Genomic DNA, 16500 nt, shown 5'->3' with positions numbered 1-16500 from the left:
CCCAAAAAGTCAGGAGTCACATGTGAACTAAAGATGGTTAAGAACTGATTTGGGGGAAGCTTTTTAGAAAGTATTTTTAATTTTTAGAAAAAAATACATAGACTAACAGGAGATACAAGAAAACAAGGGGGTTGGAGGGGGATTTAAGAAGCCCAGTGAACAGAATTCCCAGAAGAGTATAATTAAATGTTAAGTGTGGTGGAGATAAAGAGGCCACAGTGACAGCAGTGGGGGCAGACTACGTAAAACTAGAGATTTGACTAGGTGATAGTGTGAGAAGGGAGCCCTGGTCAAAAGGTGGTCTGCATCCCTTTCTGGTGTAGGAGACAGGTAGGCTGATGGGAAAGGGGATTGAGGCAGGAAACAAGAGAAAGTTCTAATGCCCAAACAGGAATACTCCAGTGCTACTGACTGCCTAGGCTTTGTCTTTTGTAAAGACAAGGGAAAGAAAGCCCCAATGTTAGAAAATTCCATCCCACTTTCATTCTCTGCAAGTACTTAGAAATCTCTAGTTATTAGATTGTATAACTTGACTCTGCTGTAAAAACTTTATCCTAGTTTGGGCTGTTTTCCAGATGGTGTTTTTTCTAGGAGGAAAAAGAATTGCCTCAATTGCAGGGAAGTTTTTGCTAATGGTAAGTCAAGCAAGTCTCAGTGTCTTTACTACAGGTTAAAGGGTGTGAGGAGATTTTATGAGAACTGAATGAACCCTGAAGGTCACTAGTCAAATTCAGGTATGCTGTTACGTGTTCTTGTTTGAGACCAAATTACAAGACTGGCCAATTTTTGTATTCTTGGTAGAAACTGGGTTTCACCATGTTGCCCAGGCTGGTCTCAAACTCCTGGGCTCAAGTGATCCACCAGCCTCAGCCTCCCAAAGTGCTGTGATTACAGGCATGAACCCTCGGGCCTGGCCGGCTGTTTAATGTTCTTAAATAGCACAAGGGACTTCTATGAACTTTCCTAGATGAAATATTAACTACTAGGTAAAACACCTTTTGATACTGCAAAGGGTTATTTCTGAAACTTAAACCTCATGATTGGCCAACCAAGAACTTTTTCTCCACAGCATGCTTTAATAATGAAACGCAGACTAAGAGTCCAGCATTATAACATTTCCACAGAGAAAGGATCCATCTGATTCTCAACTCTGAATGCACATTTGAATTCCCTCGGGGAGCTTTTAAAAGTAATGCCCAAGTGTACCCCTCAGTTAATTAAATAATTCTCTGGGGATGAGAGCTGACAGCAACACTTAAGCTTCCTGGGAGACTGCATGCAGTGTGCAGCCGAGGCCCACTCCTCCAGCGTCACCACCTCGTCTTTATTTTATTTATCTGCCACTGTGTTTCCTCATTGCCCACAGCTTTAGTAGCAGCAAAAGTAGAATTCGAACCTTTGTAATCAAGGCTTAAATTATTACTATTCATGACCTTAATTGAAACTGATTACTGGTGACCACAGCACTCCATGCTCTTCCTTATGGCAGAAGGGTTGCCTAGAAGATTTGGGCAATACTGGGAGTTCTTATTTGAAGTCACAGAAAGTAGAAACTTTTCTCAAGCTGTTTTTATTACACTCAGTGTATTAAGACAAGTACAAAATAACCCTGTAATTAAGATACTGTATCAGTCAAAAAAGAAGTCACTATTGTATGAAGAGATTTACAAATGACTAAAATATACAGGCTGTGACAGAATTAACAGTTTGAAAGAGGGTTGCTTTTTTCTTTTAGAAATGCTAAATTTTCTTAACAAGACAAAAATACAGTGCTCTAAATATGCATTACCATGAAAACATTAAAGAAAAGCAGTCTTAACACTACTATTAACAGCCTTTGCCAACACATGCCTGCCTACTCCCTTTCCTAACTTTAAAGAACAGTTTCCTCTAAGGAATACTGGTGCAGCATAACCCTTAAATAATTTCATTTATTTTTAAAGTTACAACCTACAGAGAAATTAACATCTGGTCAATCTAATAACAGTGGCAACCATTCTTCACATGCACTTCTCTTAGAATAAATCCCCTTGGCTGGCAGGATAAGGCTTATGCTGTAGAACCTTCTCCCCCACAGCCACAAATCCCCTTCTGTAAGTCCCTCCTACCCTCATCCCCCCATCCCCACTGGCATTCACCTTTCCCACCCCAAAAAGTGCAGCTCATGGTAGCCTTTCTAGAAAATGGTTTCAGTGGGTATCCCAGAATACACGCTTTTTTAAAGCCCCCTCTCAACACCAGAGGCGGTGAACATGAATTGTGTTCTTGGATTTTTTTTTTTTTTTTAAGCCTCCACTGGGTCAAAAATACGTGCTCTTAATACTTGAGTTTTTGCTTTGTGTGTGGGTTTTCTTTTTCATTTAGATACCATGGAATAAAGTGGAGAGGACATCTCCATTTTCCCATACAAACTGAAGGGTGAGAAGAGAAAGAGAAGCAAGCTGTTGCCCCCACTTTGGCCTGGCTTCCCAGCCATCTTCCCAGCTCTGGTTCTTTCATAGGAACTAGTTATTGCTTCCACAATGCCATTACATGGAATGTTCCACAAACGCTGTGAACCTGGTCACAGTCTACCCGCAGCAACAACTCTGCTCTGAAAAACCAGCCCAAGAGCTCTTACCCAGAAGAACAATCTTTAGCCCTCAAAGTCACTGAAACTTCATTAGAGCAGTTTAGAGTAGACGTGTAAGATTTGGCATATATTAAATGATTATTGGCACAATGTTCTCCAGTTCCATGTATAAATGTTGATATGCACATGGGCCAGGGCCCAGGATGAATCAGCCAATCTGCACCATTTTTATGTCAGCAATAATTCCATCTCTTCCCTTTGAGCACTGTAGGGAGAGCTGCTTCATCCGGTTCTCCAAGGCCTGGCCCTCAGGGGAGCTGTTGCTTTGGCTCTTACTGCTGCCACCACCGCCACTGCTATTGCTGAGGCCCCGGTTGTTGTTGGCTTTGTCACTTGTTTTATTCTCTGCCCCTTCTGCCCTGTCTCCTGTAGAAATACAAAGATTAACAAAAGTGAGTATTGACAATTCTAAGTCACTTGAGTTCAAACCAATCAGCTAACTTAGCCCTGTAGAATTCCCACTGTTGCCTACCGTGTCTATCAGAGAGGTTCTCAGTACATAATCATTTACTGCTTTTATTCCTTGTGATGTTTTATATATTCCTTAGCTATAGAGATGAAATTTGCCACATTGACTTTATAGCTGAGAAACAAACCTCTCTGCTACGTGCTTGCCAAGGAGACTGTGCTGATGTGAGACACAGGACCTAAGCTCTACTTTATAGAAGCTGAGTGGAGCCAGGAGCCCCCCAGAACAGCACTTGGAAACAACCTCAGTGATCAATACTGACAGCGCAACCACAGAGACCTGGTAATGCAGCATGGGGTCCCTGAGACCTGGCAGAGGTATGGAACGGCACAACAGTCTGGCTACAGAGGCAGTGCGGCATGTGGGACAGGGTGAGAAGGCTGCTACTCACCTCGTTCTACTTCACATTCAGGGGAGGAGGCCCCGCTGCATTCACTTCGAGGGCCCAACACTGGGAACATCATCCCAAACTCTGACAGGGACACAGGGCTGGGCAGATCCAGGCTGCCAGGCCTCACAACCGCAGGGAACTGGTCAGGCATCTCAGACGGGCTTGTTGGTCCTGAACTAAAGCTGGACACAGACTGGGTTTCCGAGTCATCTTCAGACACAAAGTTGCTACAGCTGTCATCTTCAAAGGCCTCCGAGGCCACTAAGTTGAGAGAGAACACCAGTCACATGGGTTCTGTCACCTCCTCAAACACCACAAGTGCTTGCTGCTGGCAGGCAGCTAGACACAGTATGGGGACTGCAGAATCTCTACCTCTGAGTGCCTAATGAAGGAATGTGACTTCCCAAGCCTGAATGGCCAGCCTCTAAAGCAGCTGGAAGGGAAGCAGCTGGCAGCTGGATCCCATGGATATTAAGCGCCCTTCCAATAACCTTATAACCCTGCCAAGACATCAGTGTCACCAGACATTACCTAAAAATGGAAAATTAATTCAGCCACAAATTAGGACCTTTACTCCACCTCCGTCCCCCAAATAGATCCTCATGTGCACAGGAAGTGGTTCTGGTCCTCTGTAACATATCCCAAAGCAAGCCAGCTGGACTCAGGCTTCTTTCTTAGGGCAATAGAAGCAAGAGCTGCTAGAAGAAACAGGCCAGCATGGAGTATCTGCTGGGACCTTTGTTATCTTCCAGGTAACTTCTGATCTCAAAGAACACACTCAAAGTCTACCCACATCACCATTTTCTGCAAAAGAACAGAAATCCTTTACAAGTGCTCTGTAGCCACATTATTTGGTAGACCAAAATAACAAGGTGCAGACACGTTATTCCCATGGTTTCAAAGTCTCTTTGGCCTTTAGCAGCTTTCCCTCAGCCTGCCCACAATCCCACTCCTTATTAGAACTTTCCCCTCTTCTCTTTAAAAATAGCCTTGTAGCATTCCATAGAGGTTTCTTACAAATGATAAGTACGTAATGTTGGGGACAGAAAATAAGCTCAGACCTGAATTGAATCCCTAACTCCAAGACTTGCTGTGTGACCTTGATCAAGTTAGTTTACCTCTGTAAGCGTCATGATCCTCTCCATGCAGGGTTTGAGATGATGTATATATTAAAGTAATTCATACATAATAGTTGTTCAAATGATAGTTTCCTTTTCCTTTACCTTGAACCTAGCACTTAAATATTTGTTGAAGGAATTGAAGAACTCCTGAGGAAGGAGCCTGGGAAAGAGCCGACAGGGATTATTCCACAGGTAAGGAAAAGAAAGGAAGTGTGCAGAGACAGTGTTGGGTGGGTTTTCTTGATGAGCATGACAGAAACCAAGTCAAACTTCTATCAGTTTTCCAGGGGGTGGCCCTGGGAAAAGAAATCTCTATGGTCAGATGCCAGTGAGAGCTACCATTTACTGAGTGCCTCCTGGGTGTCAGGGGTTGATTCATGTAATCTGAACCACCACCCTACACAATGCATAGTATACAGTAGATACCATCATGCTCTCCATTTTACAGGTGAAGAAACTGAAATACAAAGGCCGTTGCCCACATTATGCACTAGTAATGATGTAAAGGCAGATTTGAATCAAATCTGATTCCAAAGTTCCTATCTTAGACAGCTCTTCTTTCCTGCAGGACTTCTCAGCCTTGAATGTTCTAATGTATACTTTGACTCTCAAAGAGGAGTGAAGGTGTAACATGTTCCCAATTTATTTGACCACAGAATCCTGACTTTGAGGAACACTTAGTACCATCTTGATGAACACAGTGTTCTATAAAACATGGGAAGCCACCAGAAACAGCCCTCAGGCCTGCCCAACTCTGAGACCTTTCAGTGATGGCCAGAGAAAGTGAGGACCCTGGGAAACAAATCACACAGTCTGGTATCTCCCCATGTACCCAGTGAAGCCCCTGACTTACCAGAAATGGCATCAGGCTCAGGTTTGCTCCCTGGCAGATCCTCCACAGATGTGCTGCTGCCCTCAGCCCCAACACCGCATCCCCGAGGCCCCATGGCACTGGAGCGCCTCCGCTCATGGATCTCATCTGAGATCATCTCCAGGTTCTTCAGAGCCATCTTGTATTCGCCTTTTGCCAGGGTCAGTTTGGCCTGCAGGTCGTCCACAGTCTTTTTCAGTTGCTGGTCGAGAAAACAGGAGACTAAGTGAAGACTACCCCGTTAGCCTGAAGATGCTTTCTGAATGACAGGTTCAAGTACATTTTCTGCCCATCATTCTACTTCAAGGAATTTTCCAAGACATGACTGAAGACCTGATTACCATTATAACTGCTATTCATTCACCAGACAAAATCAGCCACTACCATCCCCAGATCCCATCCAGGTGACAAGCTCTGATATCCAAAAACTCTCACTGGTGGAATAAACTCCATCAGGGAAGCAAAAATGGGCAAACACACCGAAGTCCCACAGTCTAGACATCTGGTTCCCAGTACAGTGGTTCTCAAACTTGAACTTGCATCAAAATCCCCTTGAGTGTTAAGACTCAGCTCACTGGACTCCAACCTCTGAGTTTCTGATTCAATCGGTCTAGAGTGGGACCTGGTCTATCAGGTCTCCAGGTGATGCTGATGCTGCTAGTCCTAAGAGCATGCTGTGACAACCACTGGCCTCGTACAACAGAGAAAGTGACTGAACGGCAGTTACAGAGGTTCAGAGACGACTGAAGACCCAACAGACAATTTTGAGGTCTGAAAACTCAGTAAAGCATGTGTCTCTCCACTTTCCCCTTATAGCAAGTGGCTCATTTGATATTCTGCTGCCCCAGAAAAGTGAAGCTTTGAGTGCAGAAAAATCCCATCAGTGACAAAAGACCAAAGCTACACATACCTCAAGCTGCACGTAGTACTTTGCCTTGAGTTCAAAATAAGGCCTGCAGAAGACAGGAAGGAAAACCATCAGAGTAATATAATACAGTGACCACAGTCAACTTCACAAGATGAAAAAGAGGCATCAGCTACCACTGGCCAGGTCATCCTTCCAATATTTAGTAAATTCTAATAAGGCCACGACATGTGAGTGATGCTCCTAGCTTTGGAGACTGATTGACAGACACCAGATAGAATAACTGGGCTCACCCAGTGCTATACTGACAGGAGGCCCATCTCAAGACACGGGGAACCCACACACACATATCTTGGGGACTCTGCAACCTAGCTCATATTCCTCCTGTGTGGGAAAGCTGTTCAGGGCCACACGGGTTATACCCAGCAGTAAGGGTGGCCTGGATCTACTCTCCTAATGAAGTTGATTCCCCAGGGATGAAAAGCAGATGAGGCTGGAGAAGGGCTGCTTAAACCTCCTCCTCTACTGAAGTCAACTGGGGAAGAGAGAGAAGCACCACTCCTCCCTCACAGCACAGCAAGGCCACCACTAGGAGGGGGTCTCAGGTTGGTCCTCCCGAACCTTGTCCAAAGACTGGAGTTGTTAGTTGGCCAACTCAGCCACATAATGGGCACAAGAAATGCCAGTGTCCTAGCAGTTCCCTTGGTTCTGGGTCAGCCAAAAGAGCTTGGCTCTTTTTTAGGAACTTTGGTGCCTGAACATTAAGAGTAGATCATTGCTTTATTCTTGAGCTGTTCACCCGTCCATGAAGCTCTCAAGTCCTGCATCCTGAGGATCCAGATGGATGACAAGGACACAGGACTGCCATTGGTGGGTTTGAAAATCCTGAAACTTGGGGAGAGAGTGGGGTGTATAAGTTCTCTCGTGACCAAAAGGAGCAGACAGGAGCACAAGGTGAGGAGTGTGTGTGTGAATGGGCATTGGAGGGCACAGGGAAGATGTCCCAGCAAAAGGAACACAAGCATCCATGCGAGGGAGTGTGGCTGGAAACGCAGGGTGGGCATGGAGGTGGCCTGGTAGCCACTCCATGGAATGCACGGATGTACATTTTATCCTTCGGGCAGACAGGAGCCGCCCAAGACTATGATCTGTCCCTATACTCTTCTCGGAGTCTGAGAAGGCTGGCAAAGTTCAATCACAAGATTTATTTTCTTAAACAGGTTAATGGATGATATGTAATGTGTGTGCAGTGGGAGTTCGTGGTCTTTTGAGAAAAGACCCACCATATTCACACCAAAGGAAGCAGCATCAAAGGCTGCTCCTCAGCCTTCTTGGGTGTTGCCATATGGATGATGCCTGGGCTTGCCCAGAGCAGGCACAGGTCCTACAGCAACCCTCGCCACCTCGTGCCTCCCCTGCAGAAAAATGCCGTATACATGTCTGCTACTTAGCTCTCAAGAGATCAGCCCCGACACACCAAAAACCAAACCAAAACAAAAATACACTAGTCAATTAAGTGCAATAATAAATGGTTAAATGCTATTCCTCTGCATGTATGTGTACGTATGTATGTTGGAAGAGTGTGAGCAGAAACCAAAGAAAAGTCAAGCCTGGGAGAAGGTACTGGGGAGTAGTACAGAGCCTAGGAGGACCAAACTCTTCCTTGCCCCCGTCTCTTCCTCACTGAATCGTCACCATTCCCTCACTTGCATGAGGACTGGGCATCTGCCAAGCTTCCAACTGCCCGGCCCCTCCTGGCTGGGGCTGTGACCACACCTGGAAGACAGGCCTTCAGTAGCCCTGCACAGCCTGCTCTGGGTCTACCTTTGGCTCTTAAGTCTAGGTCATCATAAGTCCTCCTCCTTTTGCTAGGAGGCCCAGGAACTGGGAATGAAGCGGGGGGCTTGTCCCCAAGAGAGGGTACACAGTTGTGCCTGCCCACCATTATCAATGTTGTATAAAAATATACAGGGCTGTAGTGAGAAGAGATTGGGGGGAAAAAAACTCTACTAAAGCCAGTCTTACAGCATTTTATCAGCTCTTGATCACAGGAAACATGTATTGTGAACACAGCTCATCCCTATTACACTGACAGATAAATTGAGGGATAGGGCCTTGTCCACACTGTCAACCACAGACCCAAGGGTACAGCGTGAGTTTACCAAATCCCAGCCAATGGGCCATTTAATAATGTGCCTTTGAAATTCCTTTTTCTGTGTTTCCTAACTCAATCATGTCTAGAGCAGCCCACCCTTTAGCATCCTCTGCCTCTGGGGGTCATAGAATATTAGGGGGCAAGAGAGCCTGAGCAGGGGCTCTGGTGAGGCCCCAGGGTCTACATCAAAGGACTACTCAGGGTAGTCCTTGAGTGCGTGACATACAAAAGGCTGAGAAGATGCAGACTAGGATAGCCGCATGGCCTAGGCAAGGCCGTGTCCAGACTTACTTGGACTTGTTGATGGCTCTCTTGAGTTTCTTCTCCAGTTGTCGCATGCGGCCCATGGCAGCGTTGTACCTGGCTGCCGTCTCCTTATGCACCAGCTCGCTCCTGGTCTTGGTCTGCTCCGCCTCCATGACCTTCAAACAACAGCAGAGTTCAGCCCAGTCCAGCCCAGAACAGCCCCTGCTTGGAATATTACATCATTTTTCAAAAAATATTCTTTGGCCAGGTGCGGTGACTCACGCATGTAATCCCAGCACTTTGGGAGGCCAAGGTGGGTGGATCACGAGGTCAGGAGATCAGGACCATCCTAGTCAACATGGTGAAACCCATCGCTACTAAAAATACAAAAATCAGCTGGGCCTGGTGGTGTGCTCCTGTAGTCCCTGCTACTCAGGAGGCTAAGGCAGAAGAATCACTTGAACCCGGAGGCGGAGGTTGCAGTGAGCTATCACGCCACTGTACCTGGGCAACAGAGACTGTCTCAAAAATAAAAATAAAAATACTCTGGGCTGGGTGCAGTGGCTCACACCTGTAATCGTAGCCCTTTGGCAGGCTAAGGTGGGTGGATCACCTGAGGTCAGGAGTTTGAGACCAGCCTGGCCAACATGGTGAAACCCTGTCTCTACTAAAAATACAAAAATTAGCTGGGCATGGGGGCGCGTGCCTGTAGTCCCAGCTACTTGAAAGGCTGAGGCAGGAGAATCACTTGAACCCAGATGAAGGTTGCAGTGAGCTGAGATCGTGCCACTGCACTCCATCCTTGGGGACAGAGCAAGACTCTATCTCAAAATATATATATACATATAGATATCTATATCTAGATATATATTTGAGCAAATCAGTAGTCAGACTAAGAATAAACTAACTTCCCAATAGTGGTTTTCTTTTCCTATTGATCTATTTTGAAAAGGTCTTGTGAGGCAAGATTAAATAGCTAAATTGGCTGTGGCAATGACTGAGAAAGAAAATGGAAAAACAAAAATCAGAGAAAATTTCGAACTATTTTCTGATTCAACAGATGTCCACTTTCTTCTCAGGTTCCTGGATCTAAGTAGCCACCTAGAGCTCCTCCCGTTCACACCTTGGGGCAGGGGCCTGATGGGCAGGCAAATGGCCAGACAGCAGCAGTGGGTACCTGAGACGGGGAACCTAATGAGGAGACCACCAAAACCAAGAACTAGCAAACCAGCCACGACGGCAATCAAGCCAGCAAAGCAGCCATGACTTCTGTTGTTTGGTCCTTTCCCAAATATTCTGAACTAGTTGGCTGTGCACAGAAGAACTCAGGACCCAGAAGGGGCAAACTTTACATTTAAGCAATTAAATTAAAACCCAGTCATTCACATCAGATTTTGAGGTACACAAACATTTGTGAGCAGAAGACAAGTCAGAGTTCTGGTGGGAACACTTTGTTAAGTCTGTTGAAAAAAATGAGTTACAAAACCAATACTCAAGGGCCCTCAATGCCCCCCCCCCCCCCAAAAAAAAAAAGCAGCTCACAGGCCCAGTCCCACAGACATGGGCAATGTTAGTTCTCTCCTTGCTTACCTAAAGAAAAACCTCAGAACAAGGCCTGCCTTGAAGAAAGGAGGGAAACAAACCACAGTTCAGGCCACATAAGCAGCTTGCGATTTCCTTCCCGGTCTTCTTCCTACCACTCACAGTGTTATAAAATAAACCAGAGAGACAGTAGAGGTTAGGCTAAAGGATTATTCTCTATTCTCTGGTGAGCGTCCGAGAGGAGCCCAGAGGGCTCCTGGTCACTAGTCAGACCCCGTAGAACAATTTTAGGGAGGTACCACCACGTCTTTAGTTCACAGTTACAAGAGAAGGCCACAGAAGAAAGCTGCCAGTGTTCTACCATCTCCTCCAGTCAACAGCCACAATCAGCCCTAGGATAGTTTACTTATAATAGGATTTTTAAAGGTACCATGAAAAATTATGAAAGATTTTTATATGGGCATTAAAAATTACAGGGTGTCCTGTCTAGGGCACCCTTCCAGGCTATCTCTGACTTTGTCTTGAAGCTATTTTACAACCCTGTAAGTTGTAGAAAACTGACAGTAATACAAATGGGGTTTTTTTTCCAGAGAAATGAAGATGAACTGTGTCCCAGATGCATTGGATTACTGACTGCCCTGTAATAGTCCATTTTGTATCTGTTGGTAATTCATTTCAGCATTCTTGGTTTTCTATGAGTTTGTATTTTTTTGAATTCAAGAATTGTAACATCTCATTAGATCCCTCCTTATTTAATAGAACATATTTGACACGAGAACATTGTATATTTGTATCCCAATTATGCTTTTACCTTCTTAAAAATATTTATCTTTTAACAAAAGCTTCAGTGCTTCAGATAATTTTTAAAAACCACAGAATAAAAGAGAAGAAAAATAGGAGGGAACTGAGCTAAGCTGGCATGAGGTGACATGCTTGCTCACATGATTTCTAAACCAAGACCTAAAGGGCTAAGAGAATCCTTTCCCTTTGCTTCTAAAACCAGATATTTCACAAGGAAACAAAATGCACTAAAAATATCTCATGCTTGATACTTGGGGAAACAGCAGTAAACTTAAGGATTTACCGGTATAACCTTTTTGAAAACTCAAACCTTCAGGTTCGTCAAAGACAACACGTTGGGGGTGACTGTTTTATTACAGAAGGATCCAATGAAAGGTTTACCTTTAAGGAGCTGTCAGAATGCATTTTCAATAGACTTGTAGAAGCTGTAATTTGAGGCTCCTGTACAGAAAGAGTCCCCTGTAAGAAGCAAGGTTCTTGCCATCTGCACACAGGCCCTCATTCTATCTTGGCCTCTAGGCTGCAAGCAGAAGCACAGGCTTTCTACAATAAAACATTCGGAAAGCTCCGAGCACTTGGCAATATTGGCAGTGAAAACTGAAGAAGTGGCCAGCACGTCACTATCCCCCGCTTCACCCCACTGGGCCACGTCTATCACATCCTGCCCCTATCTCCCCACTTCTCATGTATATACAAAAACCTCCAGTGAAGCCAGGTGTGATGGGGCTCATGCCTGGAATCCCAGCACTTTGGGAGGCCAGGGCGGGCAGATCACTTGAGGTCAGGAGTTCGAGACCAGCCTGGCCAACGTGGTGAAACCCCCGTCTCTACTAAAAATACAAAAATTAGCTGGGTGTGGTGGTGGGTGCCTGTAGTCCCAGCTCCTCAGGAGGCTGAGGCAGGAGAAAAGCTTGAACCTGGGAGGTGAAGGATGCAATCAGCCAAGATGGTGCCGCTGCACTCCAGCCTGAGCGACAGGGCAAGACTCCATCTCTCTCTCTCACACACACCCTCCAGCTCTTGGAAGAGACCTCCACACAACTGAGCTTCCCACCTTGAGGAAGAAGGTCACTGAGCATGTCGCCTTGGTTACCTCTCCTAGGTAATCAAGGAGTTTCTCCATCTACAGCCTAGCATCAGGCATAAGCTGTGTGCAGTGATGTGGGCCGGGTGTGGTGGGATAAGTAAGGAGGAGGGCGGCTCAGGGGTAGGAGTGGCAAACTGCACCCCACACTCCGGAGCAGTCAGATGCTGAAGATCGACGGACCACAGAGATACTGCTCAGCCCCGGACCCTGGTCATGTCAGTTCACAGAAGATAGCAAACAGCCAGCACCTTCCTGCATGGGCACCACTGGGCACTGAATGGGTGTTTCAGTCTGGCTTAGCACAGCCTCTGCAGGGTCCCACACCAGCAGAATGGCCCAACCTGCTTAGCAGACATTCACCAGGCACAGCTCCTCAGCCTCCCGTTACGGCTTTCTCAACTCTCCAATCTCCAAGACCTTTGCACCCTCAGTTACACTCCCAACATCTCTTCCAACATCACAGAGCTGCAGTCAGGGGCCTCCTTGCCCAGGGAGGCAATCTCACTGTCTGCTCAGAACCTCCATTCTGACTGTTTCAGACTGTTTTCTGATTCTTACTGCATCCTTGGGCAATGAGACTTAAGAAGGCGCTTCTTCCCACTGTGTGGAAGGGAGGCGGTTCATACCCACCACCGTCAGGGAGGCTGTCCTGAGCAGCTCCTCACCTGCCATCCCAGGCTCATATCCATTGTGGACCAGGAGAAGGGCTGGCCCTGTGTCGTGTCCTCTCCAGCAACTGCTTGCTGCTAGTTCAGAAACAGTTCGTGCCTCTCATTTCCAAGTCACATTTCCCGCTTCCTCTGTCTGAGCTCTTTCAGCAGACATCAGAAAAGCCAGTTTCTCCCTCCCGGAATGCCAGCCCTCCTCTCTCAGAGGATGAAAAGCTATCACCTTCCCCTAAAGGCTACTTCAAGGCCAAAACAGCCATGGCTGAAGGGGCCTATGCTGCCCAAGCTCCCTAGCTGGAGAGCAGCAGGGACCCCAGGCCCTGTGCCCCCAGGAAGGCTGCTCAACTGCAGGCTTGGCAGCTCTGCCACAGCCTACTTGTATTTTCCAGAGTCCTCATCAACCCCAGCACAGAGCACAAAACTGATCCTTTGTCTCTGTCTGTGGCACTGCATACGGCCTAACAGAGCACACCAGGGCTCCTGCCACCTCCTAGTACATCGGCTTCAGCCACGGCTCCAAGTGTCACTGCCTGATGTCACCCCAGGAAATGTGAGGGGCCGCATAGATAGTCTTGGGCACGTTACGTGGGAACCCCAGTGTCCTACTGTGCCTGGAGGGATCATGTAGTCCAAGCCACCGCCATTTCTTCAAAGATAGCCCTGGGCCTTTCTGAGCACAGAATTTTCCTTTAGTAGACCCTAAAGTAATACTTTGGAAGAAGAGAGTGAGATGAAGCTCCCTTGCCCTAAAGAAACAAGCATCCTAGAGTACCCAGAAGGCAGACAAGGGAGGAGACATTCTCTAGCCCTTTCATCATGCAGCTTTCAGCTGGCTGAGCATGCCAGGCCTGTGAGGCTCTAGGAGGGGTCAACACGAGCACCACTGGGGGAAATGCTAAGTCCAGAGAGTTCCCAGTTACTCGACGCTGGTTCAAAGCCAACCATGTGATAGGGGAAAGCTTCGCCACAGGCTTTGTCTCTTGCTGGTGTGTGTTTTTAACTGTTCGATGAGGGGCATTTCCAGCCTATGCAACTGTGAAGGGATCTGGGAAGAGGAACATCAGCTCCGAGGTGGAAATCCTGGCATGTGACGCGAAACACCTGCCAATCTGCAGAGGTTGCCCCAAGCCCAAGAAAACCAAAAGGGCCTTTCCCTTCAGTGGCCACAGAGAAGGCACATATCAGCTGACCCTCCCTGACCCTCCCGGGGCCCTATGGAGTCCTCATGACCTCAGGAATACAGGGCCATCTTGTACAGTCTCACAGGTATGGCACTGCACGATTCCAAAAAGCGCTATTCCCAAAGTCTGTGGTGTGAACGGATGCCCTGAGTTACACACTGTGGAGGCCTTGGGGACACCACTCCTTGGGAGGTCACCCACCATCCATTGGGGCCTTAGCACTTGAAAATGAGAGACACACAAAGCAGAAGCATGATTTATCTTTAAAGAACAGATTAAATGACTTCTGAAATGCTTGCTTACAGGCTGACATGGGTCTCCAGCTGGGGTGGACGAAGGGCGAAAAGGAAAAGTGGCCCTTCAGCTAATTTCTTGGAAGACGCTACCTTACATTTTGTCCTTTTCGTATCTATTGGACTTTGGCTTGTGAACTTCTAATATTTCCAGCCACCCCTTCCATTTTTCTCAAGATGACCCAAAAAAGCTGTTTCCAGCCCATGTCTAGCTCCGTGAGCATTACACCCACTAGGGGGCAGGAGGCACGCAAAGCAGAGCACAGCCAAGAGTCTCAGGCTGCTGACAGAGGTGCATAAAGTCAACGTGGATTTGACTCTTGAAGTCATTTGTGTGTCAAGCTTTCTATTTAAGGAAGCACAAGGCCACTTTTAATTATCAGATCCCCCAGGACTTGAGCCACTGTGACAGGTGACATTTAAAAGGGAAATCCTGTTGGCATTAACCTGCTGACTTTTCTATTCCAGCCCCCTAGACGGCTTTCTTAAGGAGTCACCAAGACCTCTTGCAACCCCCTATCTGCTCTGTACAGGGTCTTATTGGAGCTGCTGAAGCCACAGGTCAGCTCACTCACCCACCCTGCAGCAAACCAGTCCTACATTGGTTTTCCAGGCACTTGGGATCTAGACAGAGAATGTGGAGGGGCACAATGGACCCAGGCTGGTGTGGGGGGGATACCAGGAACATGAGCCTGGGCAGCCCAGGAGCCAAGCCTGGAAGGGCAAAGAGGTATCCAGGAACATGCCGCATGACTTCTAAGAAACCCGATAGAGTTAGGCAAGGGTAAGCAAGTACTGCTGAGCCAAGAACTGTCCCTAGCTGCTATGGTCTGAACATTTGTATCCTCTCAAAATTCTTACATTGAAACTGATCCCCAGTGTGAGGGTATTTGGAGGTTAGGGCCTTTGGGAAGTGATGAGGTAATGAGGGTGGAACCCTCATGAATGAGATTAGTGGCCTTATAAGCTCATGTACCCCTTCCACCGTGTTAGGACATGGAAAAGACGGTCACCTGTGAACCAAGAAACAGGCCCTCATGAGACACTGAATCTACCAATGTCCTGATCTTGCACTTCTCATCCTCCAGAACTGTGAAAAATAAATTTCTATTGTTTACAAACTACCCTGCTTATGGTATTTTGTTTAGTATTTTGTCTTGGCCTGAACAGACTAAGGCACTGCCATTTTTGGCTCTGAGTAAGGCAGCCAGAGAGGTGGTCATGGGAGCCGGTAAAGAACCCAATATAATGGCATAAAACCCAGCCAGCCAAGCCGTGGGTAAGGATCTCACGCAGTCCGCTACCTTTGTGCCTGTCAACTCCCTGAATCCCAGCCCAGAAGGCCTGTCCTAAGTACACACCTGATTCTGGTCTAATCTGCCATGACTCCTGCCTTCTTCCGACAGCATATACCTGAAGTGCAGCCCCCATGTAGGGCTGTTAATCAAGGTCTCCCCATCACAGATTCTAAACCCCGCCAGTATGCTGGGGTTCCATGGGAGCAGACCCCTGGAAAACCACCAGTCCCTCTGGAAGCCCGAGTCCACAGTCAACACCCTTTGGGGATGACCCAAACCAGACAAACCTCAGGCAACATAAGGGAAAGAACAGCTCTTGCTGTCACGGAGAGACACTGACTCATTCTGGAGCACTGGCTTCGTACCAAGTGCAGCCAAGAGACCACATGAAGATGACAACCTGTGATGTTCAGAGTGTTTTCAGGCAGCACGCCTGGGAGTCGAGTCTGTTACCTCCGTTCGGGGGAAGCCAGCGCGCATGCACGTGCTCACCCCCACAGCACACCCGGCCATGACTCATACCCTCTGAGTGGCGTGATTCAGCATCTCCTGCCAGGCGGAGTCGAACTGCCGCTTATCATCCTCCAGCAGCCGCTGCTCGGCCAGGGAGATGGTCTCCTTGGCGGCACGGAGCACCTCGGTGGCCCTCTGGAAGTCCTGAGTGGCTTTCTGAGCTTCCAGCTGAGCCTGTGTGAGAAAGAATCCTCATGAGGCCTCAGGAAATGGCGAGGACTCCCCACGGTCCATTTTACCTTTCAAAAAATAAGCATCCCAAGGACCAGGACAAGCTCATCTCTGCCTCTTCACTCCCGGCACCCACAGGTCCTCAGAGATGCCAGACAGGGCAGTGGACCCGATGGGGGAGTGAGTGCCAAATCAG

At 47.4% G+C, this 16500-nt stretch overlaps 1 protein-coding gene and 1 long non-coding RNA gene across 2 annotated transcripts in view; one reads left to right on the top strand and one right to left on the bottom strand.

The window, feature by feature from the left end:
• Positions 1-1554: 1554 nt before the first annotated feature.
• Positions 1555-16500, bottom strand: part of SH3BP5 (SH3 domain binding protein 5) — a 76436-nt gene continuing 61490 nt past the window's right edge. Inside the window, exons 4-9 of the mRNA XM_010356049.2 lie at positions 16143-16307; positions 8796-8926; positions 6395-6437; positions 5467-5686; positions 3493-3753; positions 1555-2998 (exon numbers count right to left, since the gene is read on the bottom strand). Of these exons, the coding sequence (XP_010354351.1) occupies positions 2781-2998; positions 3493-3753; positions 5467-5686; positions 6395-6437; positions 8796-8926; positions 16143-16307 (1038 nt within the window). The 3' untranslated portion in view covers positions 1555-2780. The remainder of the gene's footprint in view (positions 2999-3492; positions 3754-5466; positions 5687-6394; positions 6438-8795; positions 8927-16142; positions 16308-16500) is intronic.
• Positions 3748-5473, top strand: LOC115898638. Its single transcript, XR_004058304.1, has 3 exons — positions 3748-4244; positions 4727-4805; positions 5270-5473. It is a non-coding gene; the product is annotated as an uncharacterized LOC115898638 (long non-coding RNA).

This window comes from Rhinopithecus roxellana, chromosome 1, assembly GCF_007565055.1.
Source record: "Rhinopithecus roxellana isolate Shanxi Qingling chromosome 1, ASM756505v1, whole genome shotgun sequence".
NCBI lineage: Eukaryota > Metazoa > Chordata > Mammalia > Primates > Cercopithecidae > Rhinopithecus > Rhinopithecus roxellana.
The sequence above is the reverse complement of the archived record's forward strand: the minus strand, read 5'-3'. Positions and strand labels throughout refer to the sequence as shown.